The 20884-nt window shown below is 38.1% G+C and overlaps 1 protein-coding gene across 1 annotated transcript in view; it reads left to right on the top strand.

The window, feature by feature from the left end:
• The window catches only part of PPA2 (inorganic pyrophosphatase 2), a 52432-nt gene extending 31750 nt beyond the window's left edge, over positions 1–20682 (top strand). The window contains exons 8-12 of the mRNA XM_032794253.2: positions 5933–6060; positions 8018–8103; positions 11183–11252; positions 17319–17358; positions 20493–20682. Coding sequence (XP_032650144.1) covers positions 5933–6060; positions 8018–8103; positions 11183–11252; positions 17319–17358; positions 20493–20521 — 353 coding nt within the window. The 3' untranslated portion in view covers positions 20522–20682. The remainder of the gene's footprint in view (positions 1–5932; positions 6061–8017; positions 8104–11182; positions 11253–17318; positions 17359–20492) is intronic.
• Positions 20683–20884: the final 202 nt, after the last annotated feature.

Genomic DNA, 20884 nt, shown 5'->3' on the forward strand with positions numbered 1-20884 from the left:
ACCTTTGTTAGTCTATAAGGTGTGACAGGACTCTGTTGCGTTAGATCCAGACTAACACGGCTACCCCTCTCATACTGAATATTGCTGTGATCCTTGGGGTAAGGATCCATATGTCACAAAGGTAGGCTAACCTGGGTGGCAAGACAGAGAGTACTCAAGAGGAATATCTGTGACTCCATGTTAAGATTGTTATAGTGTCTGAGGAGTTCACACTTGATGATTTGGTTGGTGAAATTTAAGTATAGAACTCACAACCAGTTGGGGGTTTGTGTCCTGGTTCCTAACGGTCTGCCCTGAGGTTGGGTCTCTCACTCTTGAGCCACTGCAGGGCAGCTTGACAGATGGGAAATACACAATTCTGAGTGTATGTCAACACAGCAACCAGATACCTGTGTCTGACCCATGCCAACCGACTCCGGCTCGCAGGACTTGGGCTCTGGGGCTGTTGCATTGCTGTGTAGGCTTCTGGGCTCGGGCTGGAGCCTAGTCCATTGCGACTCTGCAAGTTGGAAGGGTCCCAGAGCTTGAGCTACAACAGAAACAGCCTTGCAGCCCGAGCTGATGAGCCTGAGTTGGCTGCCAAGGGCCAGTTGCAGGTGTCTGGTTGCTGTGGTGACATACCCTGAGAAGCATCCATCTAACAATCGGAGGGTGAAGCGGAGAACATTTCTTAAATATAAGAAATGGTCACTTCAGAGATTGTCTGAGTAATTCAAGGTTTGGAGGGGAGAAGATGTCCCCCATCTGATTCAACAAAACATAACTGTTGCTTGCAATGGTTAAAAGGAATCCCTCTTCGTTTTGAAAATAAACAAATTTGGTGGAATGTGCAGTACAAAATGTCCCTTCATACTTGTTTTTCCTTCCTCCCCATGAGACACTTTTTATTCAGATGCACGGTGGATAAAACTAAGACACCTCTTCTAATAACTAACATCTTCAAAACTGAGACACATCTTCTAATAAGCTGATGTCATTGAATTATGCTATTGGCATTGGTTACTTTTTGTTGTTCACTTAATATTTCTGATTGGGTGTAGAGTTCTTATATTTGGTCTCTGCCCAGCAAAAACCTTTCCTGTCTCCTTTCTCCGCTTCAGAAGTCTGAACAACATCTGTTCAGTCTTTTTTGTTATGCTAACATTTGTGAAAAGTGTTTAGTTTTTTTCTTTTTTTGCTTGGGTGATTCAGGCCACTTTGTGTTAAAATTTCAAAGTAGGCATGTGCATCGTTTCTGGTGAGGATTAGTTACAGTAAATCTGGAAAAAATAATTCGGGGACAGTAAAGTCATAAATGCTTGAAAATCCTGTCCTGGGCTTGTGTTGTATATTAATTTTTTCTTACTGTTTTAAACACGCAGCAGGTACATCATATTTCCCCATTCTGGGTTTTTGGTCATTCTCAGAACTGCAATTGATTTCCAAAACACTATTTAAAGCAGAGCATTTCCCATGGTTTATACAGAGTCTTCCCAATATACAGGCCTCCAGTTCTTGAGGCATTTATTGATAAGTACTGCTTAAACTGGAAACTCTGCCTATGCCAATGAAAAAGCTGTAATTTGTATTTGCAATACCTGAATGACACAATCTGGGGTTTGAGAGATGCTGGGCATCAACTCCCATTGACTTCATTGGGGATTAAGGACAAACAGTTTCAAAGGGCTGAGCCTTATGTATTATGTTGGGGTTATAAAATTACGACTTAATATTAGAAGGAGTGGGGACAAGCCCTGTTTCAAATTGAGCTGCAGTTCAGACACCGGCTTCTTAAGTGTGCGCACGTGTGTGTGTAAATTAAAAAGTTTAACCTGGAAATTTTCATTGGTGTAAGGGAAGCACCAGTTTTAATACAATCAGCTTTTGTTTAACTCTGCCCTTTCCATACTTGAGTGCCGTGTTCTGCCCAGGCAGTTGCTAGGCAGATAACAGTTGCTGGACTCAGTGAAGCAATTTAAAAACAAGGAAGTGGGTCTGGGTGTGGATCTAAAATTTTTTCCCCGCTCTTGAATCTCTAAATCAGGCCTGAGCTTTGTGTAATATCTTGGCCAAGAAGAGAGTCAAATTCTTGAAATGGAAATTTTTTTTGACCACTTGTCTCATAGTGGGATTTAATTTATGTTTTGAAGTTCAAATACAGATCAGGACCAATTTACCTTTCCTGCAAACTCAGAGAAAGATTTGGGCGTGATTATGTTTAGCCCCAATTACAAAGGCCTAAAATGAGATTCATATTGGCTGAGTGTTTTGAAAGTGACTAATGATTTGGGATGCTGGGTTTGAGGTGTCTTACAGTTGCTCTCAGAAAGTATTGAGCACTTCCCCTCTAAAATCCAGGTCCCTTAAATGTGTCTCAAGGTCGGCACATAAAAACCAGGGAACCCAAAACCACTGGTCATTTTTGGAAATCTTGGCCAGGTGATTTTATTCTGTGGGTCATTAGAATGAATATCTGTAAATAATTTCTATTAGTGTTGGTATATTAATAACTTATTGTATAGTTACTGTACAATATCAGCACCCTTCTCCTCTCCCCAAACGAAATAGTCTTTGCTGTTTATAGACATAATACATAGCAATGGGCAGTGTCTTGGGTTGTTTTTCTTCATTGTAGATGATGACCATATGTGGTGGCTTTAAGTTAGTTTTGAGTTATGTGGTCAGTCACTGAATATTGCACTACTTGGTATCATGTATTGTGTATATTCCCTTTCTGTATGCATGGGTCTATTTATATGCAGAACAGCAGAAGAGGCCCATGAAAGCTTTTGTAGGGAATTTGTGTAAGCATTCAACATAAAGAAATTAATTGTCTGTGCTAGGGCTTTTTTCTCCCCCTTGCTGTAGAAAATACAACAAATGCCTTTATATGGAATGTAGCTGCTGCTTCCTGTAAATGTTTATAAGATGTTATTAAGAACATATGTCTTCTCTTCCCACAGATCTTGTTTAGAAAGCTTGTTGCAAGCATGTTGTTTTAGCTTTGCTTGCAAGAAACAGCATCTGTTGTACTAAAAATGGTAGTTTTGTACAAATGTGTTTATCGCTTCCTTTTGTAAGGCCCGATAGACTTGGGATCCACATTTTCATTGGCTCTTTCTTTTGACAAAAAGCAAGCCGTAATCATTCGTGCCAGCCTCTAGAGATTTTCCTTATTCAAACCAAGCTGCTTACGCTCACTGTAATAACAGCTAACTTTTTTTCATCTGCCTTTTTTTAACCCTGGGGTTGACTTTGATGCTTATGAAAGTGGAACTGGAAAATGCATACCAGTAATATGCAGAAATCACACCCCCATACCAGTGTTAATCATGTTAATACTGTATGACCTGCAAGGCTCCTGGCATTCACATCCTGAGCCTCTTCTGAGCAGAGATTGGCAAAATAGCTAAATAGGACCAAGTTATATTGGGCAATACATTTGCTATTCTATACATGTTTAGTTCCCTTTGACTTCAGCCTGAATACATAGTTTCAGTGAAGACCACTTGTATATATCCGGTACCAGAGTATGGCACCTAATGACTGTGATGTGGGGAAGGCAGAAATCAACCGACTCCTATTTGTTTTATTCTAATACAGATATGAAACTCAGCTTCTAGAGAGTAGTGTATTAAATCACTTCATCTGCTATCTTTTCTTCCTATTTTTCTGCTCCCTTATCAGAACCCTGGGAATGTCTCCTCCTTTCCCTGCCCTCCCCCGACTTTACATCCACCTGCGAAGTCCTGTGTGAAAGCTCTTAGCGTTCAGTGGACTGAAAGAGCTGTCTTTCCAGCTTGTCCGTGATGTCTCTTAAGTGACTGGGGTGGGTCGCTCTTGAGTGACGAGGCCCTCTTTTCCCCGTTTCCTGTCTGGCTGAGTGCTGGCTTCACAACAAGAGGACTTCCATTGTAACACTTCCCCCAAATTAAGAAGAAAGACATAATAAAAAATTTAAAAAAAGCCGGACAATCACATGGTGCTAATGTTCCTTTTTTGTTCCAACTGCTTCTGGAGCCTATTAAAGAAAGTGGAAACAAGGAGGAGAAGCCAAGCTAGCCCAGATGCCTTTACTGAAGGTCAGGGGCCATGAAATTCAATGGTGCCTTTAATTCCCCAGGTTGTCCTTATTTCTCTTTTTATAGATTGGCACTATGTTTGCCCTCTTCCAGTCCTCTGGAATGTTTCCCATCTTCCATGAGTTTTTGAAGATAATCACTAATGGCTCAGATATTTCCCCAGGAAATCTCTCTCTTGCCTGGCAACTTGAAGACATCTGACTTGTCTAAGTACTTTTTTGACTTGTTCTTTCCCTGTTAGCCTCAGATCCTACCTCATTTTCACTGGCATTCACTGTGTTAAGCATCCAATCACTACTAACCTTTCTGGTGGATACAGAAACAAAGTCATTTAGCACTTCTACCATTTCCACATTTTCTGTTGTTATCTTTTCCCTCTCGTTGAGCAATGGGCCTGCCACGTCCTTGATCTTCCTCTTGTTTCAAATGTATTTGTGGAATGTTTTCTTGTTACCGTTTATACCTCTAGCTAGTTTAATCTTGGTTTGCGCCTTGGCCTTCTAATTTTGTTCCTACATGTTTGTGGTGTTTATATTCATCCTTCGTAATTTGACCAGTTGGACCTAGCTGGGTTGTTCAGAGTCCTTGAGGGTCATTAGGACTCAAGAAAGCACGAAGGGCCCTTCTGCCACATGAGGCCACCACATGCTATGTGACCTTGTCTTCTCCTGCCCAAGCTGTTGCTTCTTGTCTGGCTTGCTATAAACCCATCTGGCTTCCTTTGTTCTATCTCTCAGGTAACTTTCCCTGCTCTGACCTCACCCGTCTCCTTTGAGGAGTTAAACTAAAACTGGTTTTTTATGGATGCAGCTGTCTTTAGTATAACTTTTGTGAGGTCTAAGCACCATTGTTAACGTTAGAGAGAGAAGGGGAGTGAGGTAATATCTTTTATTGGACCAACTTCAGCTGGAGAAAGAGATTTGAGCTTTCAAGCTTACATAGAGATCATCCTCCGGTCTGCTGAGTATTTCCCATTGTCCTTGTCTGATTTGTACCTGCTTCAGGACTGATCAGCAGTGATGGGTCCATATACATACAGGCACTCATGTTACAGAAATTTTTCGTAATACAATTTCACAATAGCAACCAGAATTTGTAAGTTCCATTTTCCAAATTCATCATGCTCTGCCAAGGGCATGCGTCCCTGTCCTATACTTGTGCGGCAGGAACTTTCTCATCCTGCTGCCAGGTGCTTTGCACCTGCAGAGGTAAGGGTAGAATGTGGTTAGTGCAAGTAACTAGCAGTAGGCATTAGAGTACATAATGCTAGTAGCATTTACGTTTTCTCTATCTAATTGGCCAAACTCATTACTCTAATTAGCATAATATATGCTATATTACTCTAATTGGAGTAATATATGCTATCGGGTGTGTTTTTAATATACATTGTAGATTTTCCTTTGCTACACCAAGTTTATACTTTGTTTTCAGGTGCTAGTTTAAAATCCATGAGCTAAACTTGTTTTTGCCAGTTGTTTTTCTATTATCAAAAAGACGCATTGGCACAGTTGCTGGGAAATAAAATGTATAAAGTAACCCAAGTCTCATATGAGGTACCTAGTGAGATGAAAGCCTATAAATATGGAATTTTCTTCCCCACCTGCTATAAAGATGATCATTTTATTCATTGGCCCTTTGGGTCTTAATTAATGAAGACCAGGAAGTGACTGGCTTATTTGTTTTAGTTGTGGTAGTGAAATAAAATATCAACCATAGGCAACTGAGGAAGAAACTGAAACTCCCTAATGACTTTGAAAGAATTCACTGAAATCAAATTGCTTGCAAATATTTTACAAGACTTCTAAAAATTGATGTTACCAAAACTGTGAGTAAAAAGGTGATACTTTTATTTTTTTTATATATGCCTACAGATATTGATGATGTGAAGGAACACAAACCGGGTTATCTTGAGGCTACAGTTGAGTGGTTCCGATTATATAAGGTCCCAGATGACAAACCGGAAAATCAGTTTGCTTTTAATGGAGAGTTTAAAGACAAGGTGAAGATAATATGGATTTAAAGATGCATCTTGCTGGCATATGTGGTTTTTGGAATGATATATCCTAGATTTTTTGGAATTGCTTGCAAGGAAGTGGTTGGTCCATCATAATGGAATAAAGCTATGTCAGCATTCTTTAAATGCAATATGGAGCGGGTAGGAATATATTATCAAACATCAGAACTTTATTTGGTTTTATTCATGTGTTTGTAAGATGAAAACCTTAATCCATATAGAAAATTTTGAATAGCTGTATTTTTGTCTGTGTAGATAATTAGGTAAACTTGCAAATTTAAACGTTTCTCAAGGAAATAATGGTTTTTGAATAAGTGGGTAAAATATTAGGTCCCACTCCTGTAGAGATTTACACACAGGCATATAGTGTTTGCAGGATCAGGGCTGGTTTTTTTTCCCCAATATCTTTGTCATCATAGGACAGTAATGGGGAATAGATTTTGTGCATAGACTGGCAAATCTTCATGACAGTTTTGCAAGACTGTTTCTTTTAAAAGAAGCAGTACGGTAGGGTGCAGACTTTTCCATGCTTGGTCTTTGCTCAGAGGTGAATTTTTTTGGTAATTTTGAGTAAAAATATTTCAGCAGTTTTTGTCTTCAAGACTAAAGATCTTTTCCCATCTTAAAAAAAAATTCTCATGAGTTTTTGACAACCTGTGGCTAAAATAGGTGCTAATTGGAAGTGCAGTGGACATGGGAATAATGTTCCCTGTAGAGACTGTGCTCACTGTAGTGCTCATCTTTTCCAGGTGAAATTGGGTTCATTTGAGTTTTTCAAAATATTTTGAAAATCACACATTAGGTACAATCTGTAGAGGGATTTTTTTCCTAAGCATTATAAATGGGTTCCAGTGAAATGATGCCCATACACAAATTGGCTATAAACTGCCTAAGCTATAAAATGCCTCCTAACCAACCCAAACAAACTTTCCAGTGTTGTCTGGGTGTAAAGATCCTCTTATTACTCTTCTCCCTCAAATGAATCATTAGCCTGGTGGAAAATACCCCGTATTGCAAGGCCAGACAACCTGAGCTCTATTGCCAGCTCCTCCACTGTCTGTACTTTGCAAAGCATATTGAGTGAGGCTTGAAGAAAGCAGCAGCCAAAACTGCTGGAATTTTGGGTCAGTGTTTGCACAAAATACCTTACCCCCTGACCAACTTGGATGTGCTTCATTTGTTTCTAGAGACCCAGGATGTAGAAGAGTAACTCTTCCCCAAAATGTTCCAGTGGCACTGGTGAAGGGTGGCAACATCTTAGTGGTGTGTAGCCACCTAGTCCAATTATGAAATGTGCACGCTCTGTCTGCAAGTATGTGTTAGTCCATAGAGCTGTGATGCCCAGAACTTTAAAAACTTCTTGGACCTTTTTAATTTCCTCCCTGTATTTCCTTTTTTAACAATAACAGCACAAAACAAATTCCCACCAAACAAAACTAGGCAATTAATATACCATTTTAATGTAACACTAAGGTTGGATGTTTGAGCAGTCAAATCAGGAAATGCCAATATATTGCTCTGTGTGCAACATTAATTTTAACCCTTGTGTGTATGCGTTATAATACAATCTTTAATAAGGATCATGTGTTGTTTCTCAAATAATAATGCATCATTCAGTGTTACTACATCTGTAATTACACATGTAGAATCCTGTATGATGATTTATTCCTGTACACATACACTGATGTCTTTTTTCACGAATCCTTCTTGTTGTGTCTGGCCACCAACCAAAAAGTATTCTCAATGTGATGCCAATGTACGTGGTGGGTAGTGAGGTCTGTTTCTCACCTTAGAAATGTGTGATTAGAGGGAGCCTCCTGTGAAGCCTTATTAAAAGTTTTGGAAAATATACCATGTGAAATTGCATTTTTAATAAATTTAATTCTTTGGAATTTAGTTAATAGTTTTTTATATCTCAAAACTTTTTCTTGATATAAACTAGGATTTTGCTGTTGAAATTATTAAATCCACCCATGAATACTGGAAAGCTTTGCTTCATAAAAAGGCTGACCCAGGTGCTATAAAATGGTAAGTGTCCATTCAAAGCTATTCCTATTTGTATTGTACTCATTCTCTCAGTGCAGCAACTATGTATGAACCACTTACATTTTTTGCTTTGAGGTGGCAGTAACATTTCTGTTTTTACAGCATCCTGATAGATAATTGCTCTTGCATGGTAACTACATAGGGTTTACTGGAAATTACTCCGAAAATATATATTGATCATGTGAGTCCTGCAGATTATTCATAAGTAAACTTTAGTGACAGCTCAAAAACCAGTTACTTTGTAATCTGCTGTTTTTTGCACAATGCTGATAACTTTTAATTTCTTTGAACATGTCCTGTTATGTAATTTGATAATATAGGAAAGTGTAGCTCGTTAATATTTAGGAATTACTTAATTGAAAGTACTCACTTTAAACCAGAGAAAGAAGGTTAGGGTTATGTTAGCCATTTATTATGGTGACGTTATACAGTTACACTGTAAAATGAAATTTATGAATTCTTTAAACTGTTAAAGATAGTAACCTAACCTAAGGAAAAGCAGAGTTACTGCTGTCATTTTGTCCTTACCATCCCACTGTGTATCACTGCACATAAATTTATGATCAGCTTCTCTTCTAAAATTCCTGCAGTATTTAAATACAACAAAGGAATTAAGTTGTCAAGTTAGTCCTCAGTTATGAATTTCCCTGTCTGTCATAATGCTGTTTGGGATTTTCCTGAGAGCCTCCATATTCCATACAAAGCCCTAATGAATCCTCTGCCTATCATTTATTCCATACTATTGTTGTTGTTTGGATTCCCCAACTGAGACTGGGGCCCCAATGTGCTGGATACTGCACAAACACATAGTAAGAGACACAATCTCTGTCCCAAAGAGCTTAACAGTCTAAATAGCACACAGTTAAAGAATTGGAGAACAAGTGCATTGTTATCTCTGTTTTATAGATGGGGTATCTGAGGCACATTGGGATTAAGTGATTTGCCCAAACTCACACTGCAAGTCTGTGGCAGAGCCAGAAATTGACCCCAATTCTCCTAGCCAGCATTCTTATTGGACTGGATGGGTTCGTCTTAGAAAAGGGGTGGCCAGCCTATGGCTCGGAGCCACATGCGGCTATTCAGAAGTTAATATGCGGCTCCCTGCATAGGCACCAACTCTGTGGCTGGAGCTACAGACGCCAACTTTCCAGTGTGCTGGGGAGTGTTCACTGCTCAACCCCTGGCTCTGCCACAGGCCCTGCCCCCACTCCACCCCTTCCTGCCCCCTTCCCTGAGCCTGCCATGCCCTCACTCCTCCCTCTCTCCCCCAGAGCCTCCTGCACGCCACAGAACAGCTGATCAGGAGGGGCGGGGAGGCGCTGATGGGTGAGAGGTTCTGGGAGCGGAGTGAGGGAGCTGATGGGGGGGCTGCTGATATATTACTGTGATTCTTTGACAATGCACATTGGTAAATTCTGGCTCCTTCTCAGGCTCAGATTGGCCACCCCTGCCTTAGAAGCTGGTCACTGAATCATCTTTGTTGGCAAGATGTGATACCATCCTTAATGTTAGTTTTGTTTAACGTTCTTTGTTTAAATGTAATGTAAATTGGTAAAAACGAAAAACAAAAACAGAAAGATCTATTGTTGTTTTATTCGGTTGAGTTTCTAGGTGTATCCAGTTGCTTACATTGCAACTGGAACTATTTGCAGTTTTTCCATGAACTCTCTAAGAAAATTCAGTGAAATCTCAGAAGGTAGCTGGGTGTATTTTTGCATATTAATGTAACTATGGTGTTGTTCATTGAGCTAAAGTAATGGGCACCCAATCAATGTGCAGGCACTCTTAGAATACAATCAAAGCATAGGAGTAATGACATTTTTAGTTGTTTGCCGGGATATTGCATGGCCTTCACTCAACCCTTCTGACCCTACAGAAGGAACGGTTATGATGTAAACCATGACACGCAAAGATTCATTGGAATCTGGGAAGTGTGTATATGGCTCCAATTCAGCAAAGTGTTTAAGCGTGTGGTTAAAGTTAAGCATTGGTATCAGTGTGATTTTAAGCAGTGCTTAAAATTAAGCATGTGTTTAAGTGCTTTGCTGAATGGGTTCCAGTATTGCTGTGTGTATATTGATATGTAACTGTGTATATATACATTTTTAAAAGTTTGGACATAAATTCTTCTAAGTGTTAAGATTTTGTTTTTAGGTAGTTAGTCCTCTTGAAGGTTTAACTGCCATAAAATCCCAGGTTTTGGCTTGATACACATTTAAATGGCCTATTATCAAGCTCGCTGAGCTGATTTGCAGTGGTTTGTCAGCACAGTACCTTCAGGGGGTGAATGTTCTTCTGGGTCCTCTCTTAATACTATAAATGCCTGACATAAACCAAATGTGTAATGCAAATTCTGATTCATTATAGTCCTCCTATATGTTTCCTGGAAAAATGTGGTGTTCTCACTGTACTCTGTTAATAGTTGGATAACTTGGTAATATTTTGAGCTTCATATTTTTTGATTCCAAAGCACTTAGGGTGCATGTTAGTATAATTTATAAATAAATCCCAGCCCTGCTTTGAGGAATCAAATACTGTGTAGTTTATCCTTTCGGATAATTTAGATGAGACCTTACAAACCGAAGTCCAAATTCAGCCTTGGTATAAATGGATGCAACTGCACTAACTTCAGTGCAGCTTTAGCCATTTACCCGAGCAGAGGATTTGGCTCCATGTTTCCGTCTGCTCTCCATGAGCATTAAAGATCTTGGACGCTTTTTGGAAAAGCAGAGGTTATTCCTAGGTCTTCGATCAAAATTTCTCCTTTGCCACCAGTGTGTTGTGAAGTCAATTTATTAGATCCCTTACCCAAGGGTTGTCTCCGTGCCATTGTGTCCATTTTTATAGAGAGCTTTGGGATCCTTTTAAGGACCAAAGGCACTATATAAATGTAAAATATCAGATGTATGAAATGCTGGTTATTGTTTCTTCATTTTTGACTGACTCACTTCTTGGTAGACATAAACATTTAGGCTCTTAGCAGAGGCTGTTTATCATAGGTAGGTTTTACTCTGTTCCATTTTTTTGATTGTTAACTATCTTATTAATTTTTATTTTTCAGTACGAATGTTTTGGTGCGTGACAGCCCCTTTTGTTGCAGTGAAGAGGAAGCCAGGTTAATTGTGCAATCAGTAAGGGCAAAATGCTTTTAACAGAACTTGTTTATTTTTAAAAATTGTTACTAATGCTAGCAAAAGATCCAAAAATTCAGCATTGAAATAAAATAGGTAAACGAAGTGGGTCCTTGCATTAAACAAAGATGTGAGGTTTAAAAAATAAAATGTAGAATACAGAGGTTATGGGGGACATAAAGCCATTATAATATAAACCTTTTTTTGCTGCAGTATAATAATTGTGTTTTCTGGCAGGTTCGCTACCGTTTTGCTGATTTTCTATGGTGCTATTTCTTCTGATGCTAAATAGCAAGATTGACTACGCGTATCTAGCCTGCTGTCTTCTCTGTCTGCCCTGTTGCCATGAGTTACCACCCAGTGCTAAAACTCATTGACTAGCTGACTGTACTCTCTAATCACTAAGGGAATCCTTTGTTTGCCTACTTGCATAATTAAATGCATCGCAGTACAAGGAAGGGGGAAATGTTTTTCTAACTGCTTGTTAAAGAATAGCGCCTTGTTCTGCAAATTAATGTAAAATTCAAATACAAATTAACGTGAAATTCAAATACACGGGTTCTCTATTTAAACTAGAAAAATGTCCTGCAGGTTTGATACTTACATGTGCAAACGTCATTTGAGGAGAAGTTATTCCATGTAAATGTTATATTTTGAAGACCATAACTTAAGCGCAAAAAAAAAAAAAAGGGGGGGGGGCTATGTAAAGTGCCTGATTTAACCAAAAAAAAAAATAAATCCCTAAACATTTCTCACATGTATTTGCTTTGGCCATTCCCATGAGCATATCAGATGTTTTGCACTTGGATGTGGCTATATAGGCAACTAACTAGCCTTAACTCAGACTCTCTCAATTGCATGATTTGTGTGCACAGTTATAGCAATTGTGCAAGTGTACGTGTCAAATGAGACCTCAGAGCTCTTAAAACCAAGCTCTGAAAAAAACTAATGTTTTTACTTTCAAAAAGCAGACATACAGAACATATACATATTTGGAGTCTTCTTTTCTAGTTGCATCACTTTTTCATTGTTTACATGTAAGATACAGGCTAAAATCTTCAGTAGCTTACACCAGTAATATATCAGTGATTCAAAGTCCAGGACCTTTTATGTATTGGGATAGTGAGTCAAATATTCCTGTTTATTTTAGCTAGTTGAGGACTAATAAATTTCCCTGTGATGGGTGCTTATGACATTGTATCTGCAATAAGCAGTTAAAAGTGAACTCCCTTAAAAAGAGTTGCCAGAAGATTAAATATAGTAAGGTGTCAGTTATACCTTCTATCTAGGGGAAGCTTAGAACTGAATTTCCCATTTCTGTGCATTTACAGTCTTAACTAACATTACTGTAAAAGGGTTACTGTCTTCTTTAAAATGTTGTATTTTAAACTAATAAGTCTTTGTTACTCACAACAAAGCTGGTTAAACTGAAAGAAATTTCAAAATCAAACTTTTCAGTGTTGATTCTGTTCAATTTCTTTATACATTTGTCTCAAAGTATGTCTACACATGAATTTTTAGGCATGTTTTTTAACATGTTAATTAACAGTTGTAAAATTTTAGTTTAGAAATAAAGAAATGTTTGTTTCAGTACTCACACATTCATTCCTAGTCACATTTTTCCAGTTAAATGCAACTATCAGCAAACATTTGTGTTTTGTCTGTGCTAGAATTTACAATAATTTTTCGTAATCACGTATTAAAGCACAACTAAATATTTAAGTTGAGACCTACCATCAGCATGGACAGTGAAAATCAATGAAGAAATTGTCAGTTTCAAGTCCTCTGTGCTGCAATGTTTGCATTTGAAACATTCCAGGTCAATTTGTTTGTTTTAAAACAACTGTTTGTATGTTTTTTTAAAACAAAAATTCCAGTGGAAATATTTCTACTGCAGTGTTTGCAAAATCAAAAATTTTAAATCTCATTTGAATTGGTGTTCCATGGTATTGTCTTATAGTATCCACCAGTGCGTTAAACTTTTTTTCTTCTTGCTCCCATTCCTCACTTTCTTTTCCTTGAATGGTTTCACTATTTCTTTGTAGTATTTTACTAAACCACAATCATCCATGACCCTCCCCTGCTTCTGCTGCTTTTACAGATTTTTCTTCTTTAATTTTTTAGGGCTGTCAAGTGATTAAAAAATTAATCATGATTAATCATGCAATTAAACAATTATAGAATACCATTTAAATATTTTTGTTGTCTACATTTTCAAATATATTGATTTCAGTTACAACACAGAGTACAAAGTATACAGTGCTCACTTTATATTTACTTTTGATTACAAGTATTTGCACTCTCGACAATCCAAAGCAGTGTGCAGACTGACGCATGTTCATTTTCATTATCTGAGTCAGATGCCACCAGCAGAAGGTTGATTTTCTTTTTTGGTGGTTTGGGTTCTGTAGTTTCTGCATCAGAGTGTTGCTCTTTTAAGACTTCTGAAAGCATGCTCCACACCTCATCCCTCTCAGATTTTGGAAGGCACTTCAGATTCTTAAACCTTGGGTCGAGTGCTGTAGCTATCTTTAGAAATCTCACATTGGTACCTTCTTTGCGTTTTGTCAAAATCTGCAGTGAAAAGTTCTTAAAATGACACATGTGCTGGGTCATCATCTGAGACTGCTATAACATGAAATATATGGCAGAATGCAGTAAAACAGAGCAGGAGACATACAATTCTCCCCCAAGGAGTTCAGTCACAAATTTAATTAATGCATTTTTTTTTTAATGAGCATCATCAGCATGGAAGCATGTCCTCTGGAATGGTGGCCAAAGCATGAAGGGGCATATGAATGTTTAGCATATCTGGCACATAAATACCTTGCAATGCCAGCTACAAAAGTGCCATGCAAATGCCTGTTCTCACTTTCTGGTGACATTGTAAATAAGAAGAGGGCAGAGCATTATCTCCTGTAAATGTAAACAAACTTGTTTGTCTTAGCGATTGGCTGAACAAGAAGTAGGACTGAGTGGACTTGAAGTTTACATTGTTTTGTTTGCAGTTACGTAACAAAAAAAATCTCCATTTGTAAGTTGCACTTTCATGACAAAGATTGCGCTATAGTGCTTGTATGAGGTGAATTGAAAAATACTATTTCTTTTATCATTTTTACAGTGCAAATATTTGCAATAAAAATATTTCAGTTACAACACAGAATACAATAAATATGAAAATATAGAAAGACATCCAAAATATTTAATACATTGCAGTTGGTATTGTTTAACAGTGCGATTAAAACTGTGATTAGTCGTGATTAACTTTTTTAATCACGATTCTTTTTTTAGTTAATAACATAAGTTAATTGCGATTAATCGACAGTCCTCATTTGTTTGTTTTATCTAGGTAGTACAATTACTCTTAACATATTTATCCTTGAGTAAAATGCACAATATGTTTTAATTGGTATTTTTAATGTATGTAATTTCCAATCAAAAGTAACTTGAAGCGGAAACAGTACAGCCTTTAATGCTCTCTTGAGAGCAGAACATCAAATTCTAGATATTAAGTTTTAAACAGGTGTCTTTTCCACAGTCTTGCATTGCCAAATTCAGTTGTCAGACATTCAGCTTTTGCAAGCTGAACTGACAGTATACAGAGATCAACAGCAAAATCTTAATGGCTGTGAGGTTTTCACATGTACCTGGAAATTAAAAAAAAAAAAAATGATTTCTGTGGTTTCTTTTACTTCCTTCCATAAGGATAGGAACAAGAGAAATCAAAGCTATAGTGGGATGTTGACTTATCAACTATAATTGGAAACATAGTTCCATATTCCAGAGTCACCTGCACTCTTTGGAACAGCTGCCATGCTTGTTTCTAACCCATTTTAGAGAGAAGATTTTTGTATTGGATGAGTGGTATATACCTTCTATTTTCATGAGATATATTAACTACAAAAATAAAAGGTATACTCTGTTGCCATAATTCATGTATTTTTATGGAGAGTAGAATGCCTAGAATTTCCGTGCCTAAGAACAAAGTGAAAAGCAAATGATAAAAAAGTCTTTATTGCACTGCTTCTGCATATATAGTTATGGCTGGGCCAGTTTCTGATACCCTTATTGTTGTTGGGTGACACCTTACTCCATGGGTAGACCTGTTGACTTAACTGATTTAGGGTATTGGCATCTGGGCCTTTATGATTTGACAAGCGTTATATTTGAGATGCAAATGACTTGGCAGTATTGGGAATTAATTTCTGTTCTGTTACCCTAATGGGTGCACTTTTGGATGGTTTCTGCCTTCCTTTTAAGTATCCAACGTTGACCACTTTGTGTGTTTCTGCATTCTCTGTCTCTTAAGTGTGTTTGACGTTGTTGATCTTTCCTCCTTGTCTCCCTTTACTCTTCTCTCCCAGCTGAGTTTCAGGACAGTTGGTCTAACTGTGCTCTGACATTAGTGAAAGTCAGGAGCGTTCCACTGCGGTTGATGGAGTTACCCCTGAGTAAAATTGATACAATCAGAGAGATCAGAAGAGGTAGTCTCTGTCTGACAGCAGTAGGTACTGAACGTTTGAAATACCCAAAATTACCCTGGCATTCTGTAGCCAGACGTACACCAGAGTTTATAACTGTCTGTAGACGGTGAAAGTTTCTGGTGTTTCCTGATACCTTTTGCTGTCTCTTTCTCAGCACCTGTGTTGGTGCACACTGAAAATTACATGTTGGAACACCAGAACATGTCACTGGATATACCAATGTTAAAATGTACCATTTTCTTTACAGCAAGTATTGCCATCTATAAAACTGACCTGGACAGCCAAGCCTTTGTTTAACATTAATCCCAAGAACTGCTTGCTCACTCACTCTACAAGGAAGCTGCTTAAAATGTTTTCATAAAGTTGGAAAAGCTCCAAAATGAACTATAAATAGCTTGCAGAACAGTTTTTCTCAGACTTATCACATTATTCTTCCCTTATAAAACTGGAAAGAAAATGTGATAGAAGGGCTTTGCTGGGAGGGGTATCTGATAAAAGTACTTTGGTAGGAATACTTTCCAGGCAGAAGTAAAAGAGAGGAAGAGGGGCAGTCTTCCTCTGAGAACTTAAAAAACCCAACCAAACAAAATAACAACCTGGTATATTTTCTGTAATGTTGATGATGTTGCATGTGGACAGTAGGAGGGTTATGACTAAAACCCAGGTAAGAGCCCTAAGAGTGGTGAACTCCCTTCCCCTTCCCTATTAATCTCATGGGGCGTTAACTGTACAGCCAGATGCTGATACTTTAAATGTCAGTGTTAAGCATTTAATTGCTGATGATTTTAGCAGATGAGATGGGACTGAAGCCCACATGGAACTGAGATTTGCTGGAGAGAGGGAATTTCAGAGAGTCGGAAATAGAAGAGAGGAGAGAAATAGGAGGATGGGAAAGGAAGTAAGACTAAGGACAGAAATAGTACTGATCCTAAATGTGAAAATATTTTCTCACTGAGTGCTGCTAGATGTGACAGTAGGTAGATAAGTAAAATTAACAACCAAGTTTAGTTGCACTAAGCTGTATTTCCTAGCATTGATCTTTGTGGAACCAACGTAAATGGGAGATTCAGTGTGGGCTGAGGGATATATGTAGCTTTAAAGTTATACAAAGCCCCATGGACCACAGTTAAATATAGAATGAATCCCTTCCACAGAATGAGTTTGACTCCCCTCTTATAGAGATTGTTCCCCCCCTAAAAAAAGCCAAGCAAACCCCACAGTTTTAGAAAGATGTAATTGTAAATTTACTAAGAAACTTAATCATATAGTAGCATTGCTGCAAAGATGTTTTCATTTTTGCTGTTTGCACATCAAAAAATCCTCTTTATCCTACAAGAGTAAATCATCTTTATTCTAAACAGGTATTCATCTGCTACTGGTAGGTCTGTGCCTGCATGTGAGTGAGACAAATACTTATACAGGTTGTAAGAAAAATGGAGGTGTGAGAGGGAGAAGTATTGTCTTACGGTGCCAGTGGTATCTTTCTTTTGTCCTATCATCTGTTGAATTTCACAATAAAATAACCTAGAGTTTGGATACTCTACATATGGAGTGTTACTAATATTGTGTTTTTTTTGTGTAGGCACCACCTCCTGCGAGTGGAGATTCTGTTTCTGCAGAAGGTACAGTTTATTTTTACTCCAAATGGCAACATGTATTTTTGTTTCATTTACTGGAAAAAAAATGACATAAAAATAGATCAATTGAAAAGCTTTTGTGAACTAAACATACTAAGCATGAGAACTGATAAAAATGCTTATATAGGGCCAGATTATACTTCTCTCACTTTTCTTGAATAGTACCTTAGACAACGAGTAGTTCTACTAAAGTCAAAGGGACTACTAGTCAAGTGGCATAAAGTACTAATACCTACTCAGTGTCGATAAGGGTATTGTAGTCTAGCCTATGTCAGTCTAGAATTAGATGAGCAGTCATACTAATATTCTTCTGTTTCAGAAATTATGGAAGGCCATATTTATCCTTTTAAGAAATGTTGCTTTGCTTGTAAAAGAAGCAGTGAGAGATAAAAAGACTTCCTTTAAAAAGTGGAAGTCAAATCCTAGTGAGGCAAATAGAAAGGAGCATAAACACTGCCAAATTAAGTGCAAGAGTGTAATAAGAAAAGCCAAAGAGGAGTTTGAAGAAGGCTAGCAAAAACTCAAAGGTATAACAAAATGTTTTTAAGTACAATCAAAAGCAGAAGACCGCAAACAACCAGTGGGGCCCTTGACGATCAAATACAAAGAGCATTTAAAGATGATAATCATTACGGAGAAAACAGAAGGATCTTGCTTAGTCTTCACGGACGAGGATGTTAGGGAGATTCCAAACCTGAGCTGGCTTTGTAGGTACACAACTGAGGGAACTATCACAGATTACAAGTGTCACTAGAGAGGTTGGAATAATGATAACTCACACATAACACAAGTCACCGGACCCAGAGGCATTAACACCCAAAGGTATGAAAGACTCAACATGTGAAGTTGAGAATCATAATTATTAAGTTTTCACCTGTCCTTAAAATCCACTACGGCTACCGCAAGACGGGAAGTTAGCTAATAGTAATGCCAATATTTAAAAAGGGCGCTAGAGTGAGCCCAAGCAATACAGAACGTACGTCTAAATCCGTACTGAGCAAATTAGTCGAACAAAGTATAAGCACTAAATGTCCAGATACATAACACAAATCTGTGACACTAGATCAACATGGGTCCTAAAGGGAATCGGTGTCCTTTACAATCGAATTAGAAGTCTTGAAGTCACACAACAAACAAGTTGGACAGGGGATCCAGCTGGAATAGTCGTACTTAGATTCAGAAAGCCTTGACAAGGTCCCTCACCAAAAAGCTCTAAAATTACTGTCATGGAATAAAAGGGAAGGTCCTTTCTTGGATTGAGGAACTGCTAAAAGACAGGAACAAAGAGTAAGGAATAATGGTAAATTCCAGAAGAAGGGTACACATGGTGTCCCAGGTAGTCCGAGGACGCAATCTATCAATAATCATAAATGAACTGAGAAAGGGGTAAACATAGATGGCAAAGTGCAGATGAATACGAAACTATTCAAGACAGTTAAGATCAGCAAATTGTGAAGAACTCAAAAAGATCTCACACATAAGACTAGGGATTGGGCAACAAAAGCAAATAAATTAATGTGGATAAATGTAAAAATGCACATTGAAAAAAAAGCCCCAACATAGCATACAATATGAGGGGCTAAATAGCATGAGCAAGAAAAAAGATCTGGCGTCAATCGATGGATAGTCTCTCTGAAATCCACGCAGTGGCAGAGGCAGGCAAAAAAGCAAACAGAATGTTAGACACATTAAAAAGGGAATAGAGAATAAAGACTGAAAAGATTACTGCCCTTCAGATAAATACAGGGACGACCCACATCTTGAATACGTGTACAGATGGTCTCCTTCACCTTAAAGATATACTGCAACAGAAAGGTTCAGAAAAGGGCAACACATGATGAGGGTGGAGAGGGCTCATAAGACGAAAGAGTTAAGAGCAGAACGCTCAGCTTGAAAGAGGAAAACTAAGGGGATATATAGAGTAAATAAAACATAAGTGATGTGAGAAAGTGGCTAAGAAAAGTTTTTACTTATTCCCTAATACAAGACTAGGGGTCACAAAAATGAATGAATAGGCAGCAGGGTAAACAAATAAAAGGAAGTTTTTCTTCACACAGCGCACAGTCAACTTGTGGAACTCCTTACCTGAGGAGGGGGTAAAGGCTAGGACTATAACAGCGTTTAAAAGAGAACTGGATAAATTCGTGGTGGTGAAGTCCATAAATGGCTATTAGCCAGGATGGGTAAGGAATAGTGTCCCTAGCCTCTGTTTGTCAGAGGATGGAGATGGATGGCAGGAGAGAGTTCACTTGATCATTGCCTGTTAGGTTCACTCCCTCTGGGCACCTGGCATTGGACACCGTTGGTAGATAGATACTGGGCTAGATGGACCTTTGGTCTGACCGGGTACGGCCGTTCTTATGTTCTTATGTTATGTTGCTTTTATTTCTTCCTTGTGGTAACTTTAAAAATGAAACAAAACAAACTATCCAACAAAAGTAAGCCAAACTTACTTTTTCAGTGTTAATTAAAGCAAAACTGACTTTCCTCATTCTTGTGGAACTGGTTTTCAAGTTAACAAAAATGATAGTTTTAGTTGAAGTACAGGATTCTGAACTAAGTTTGTTCAATATGCTTTGTTTACTTAAAAAAAAAAAAAAAGCTGTTGACTTTTTAATGCCAAAAGCACTGTATGAGAGAGGAACATGCACTTCTACAAATTGGAGGGGGAAGGGAAAGACAACAAGGAACTTAAAATCTTGAGTCTAGTTCCAAATTCTTCACAAAATAACATCTGTGTAATCAATTTCATGGGAAAGCAAGTTGCATTCCTTTTGCCCTTATATGGTATGCCAATAAATAGCATTTATTTACTAAAATATTCCATCTCAAGCCTCTGACGCAGAACTGGCTACAGTCTGCCTCATCTTTGATGTGTGAATACATCAAGGCTGTACACTGTTGCAGGATGTAATTTTCGACAAAGTTGTATCACAAAATAAAATGTTTACTTTGGGGGCACTCTTTTCATGGATTGGTGGTATGGTTCAAGGAACTGTATGTGTTTGGGAAGGGAGGATACAAAAGAAGCTGGAATGTAGACTACTGCATTTCCAAGTGTTTGCATCTGGTTATCCGTGTAGAATTAATACCATTCTTGACGTGTATTTTTGTTTTAGTTGATGTGTGGCACTTTCTTAACAAGTGATCATCGGAATGTTCTGAAGTCACATCATCAAATCTTAAATCATCCCTTTTTTCCTGAGTTTTGAAGAAAGGCTTGGTTCCTAATTGCTGGGTTCCTGTTGGAACAACTTTTCAAGTAGCATAAACCCTCTATCATGTAAATAAAGTGATATTTTTAAATTGTTTCCTTTCTGTGTGTTTCTTTGTGTGGAGTTTTGTTTGTTTCTAATCTTGAAAACTCTGTGGTTCCTTCTGTCCATCCAACCTGTGGGAGACAAAGGTGGCTTCAGTACACATTTACATCCTACAGATGTAGAGTTTGATTTGGGATGGTCTGGTATACAGCTGAACATTAGAGCAGCTCTCAAACTGCTCTAACATAAGC

Source organism: Chelonoidis abingdonii, chromosome 5 (genome assembly GCF_003597395.2).
Source record: "Chelonoidis abingdonii isolate Lonesome George chromosome 5, CheloAbing_2.0, whole genome shotgun sequence".
Lineage (NCBI taxonomy): Eukaryota > Metazoa > Chordata > Testudines > Testudinidae > Chelonoidis > Chelonoidis abingdonii.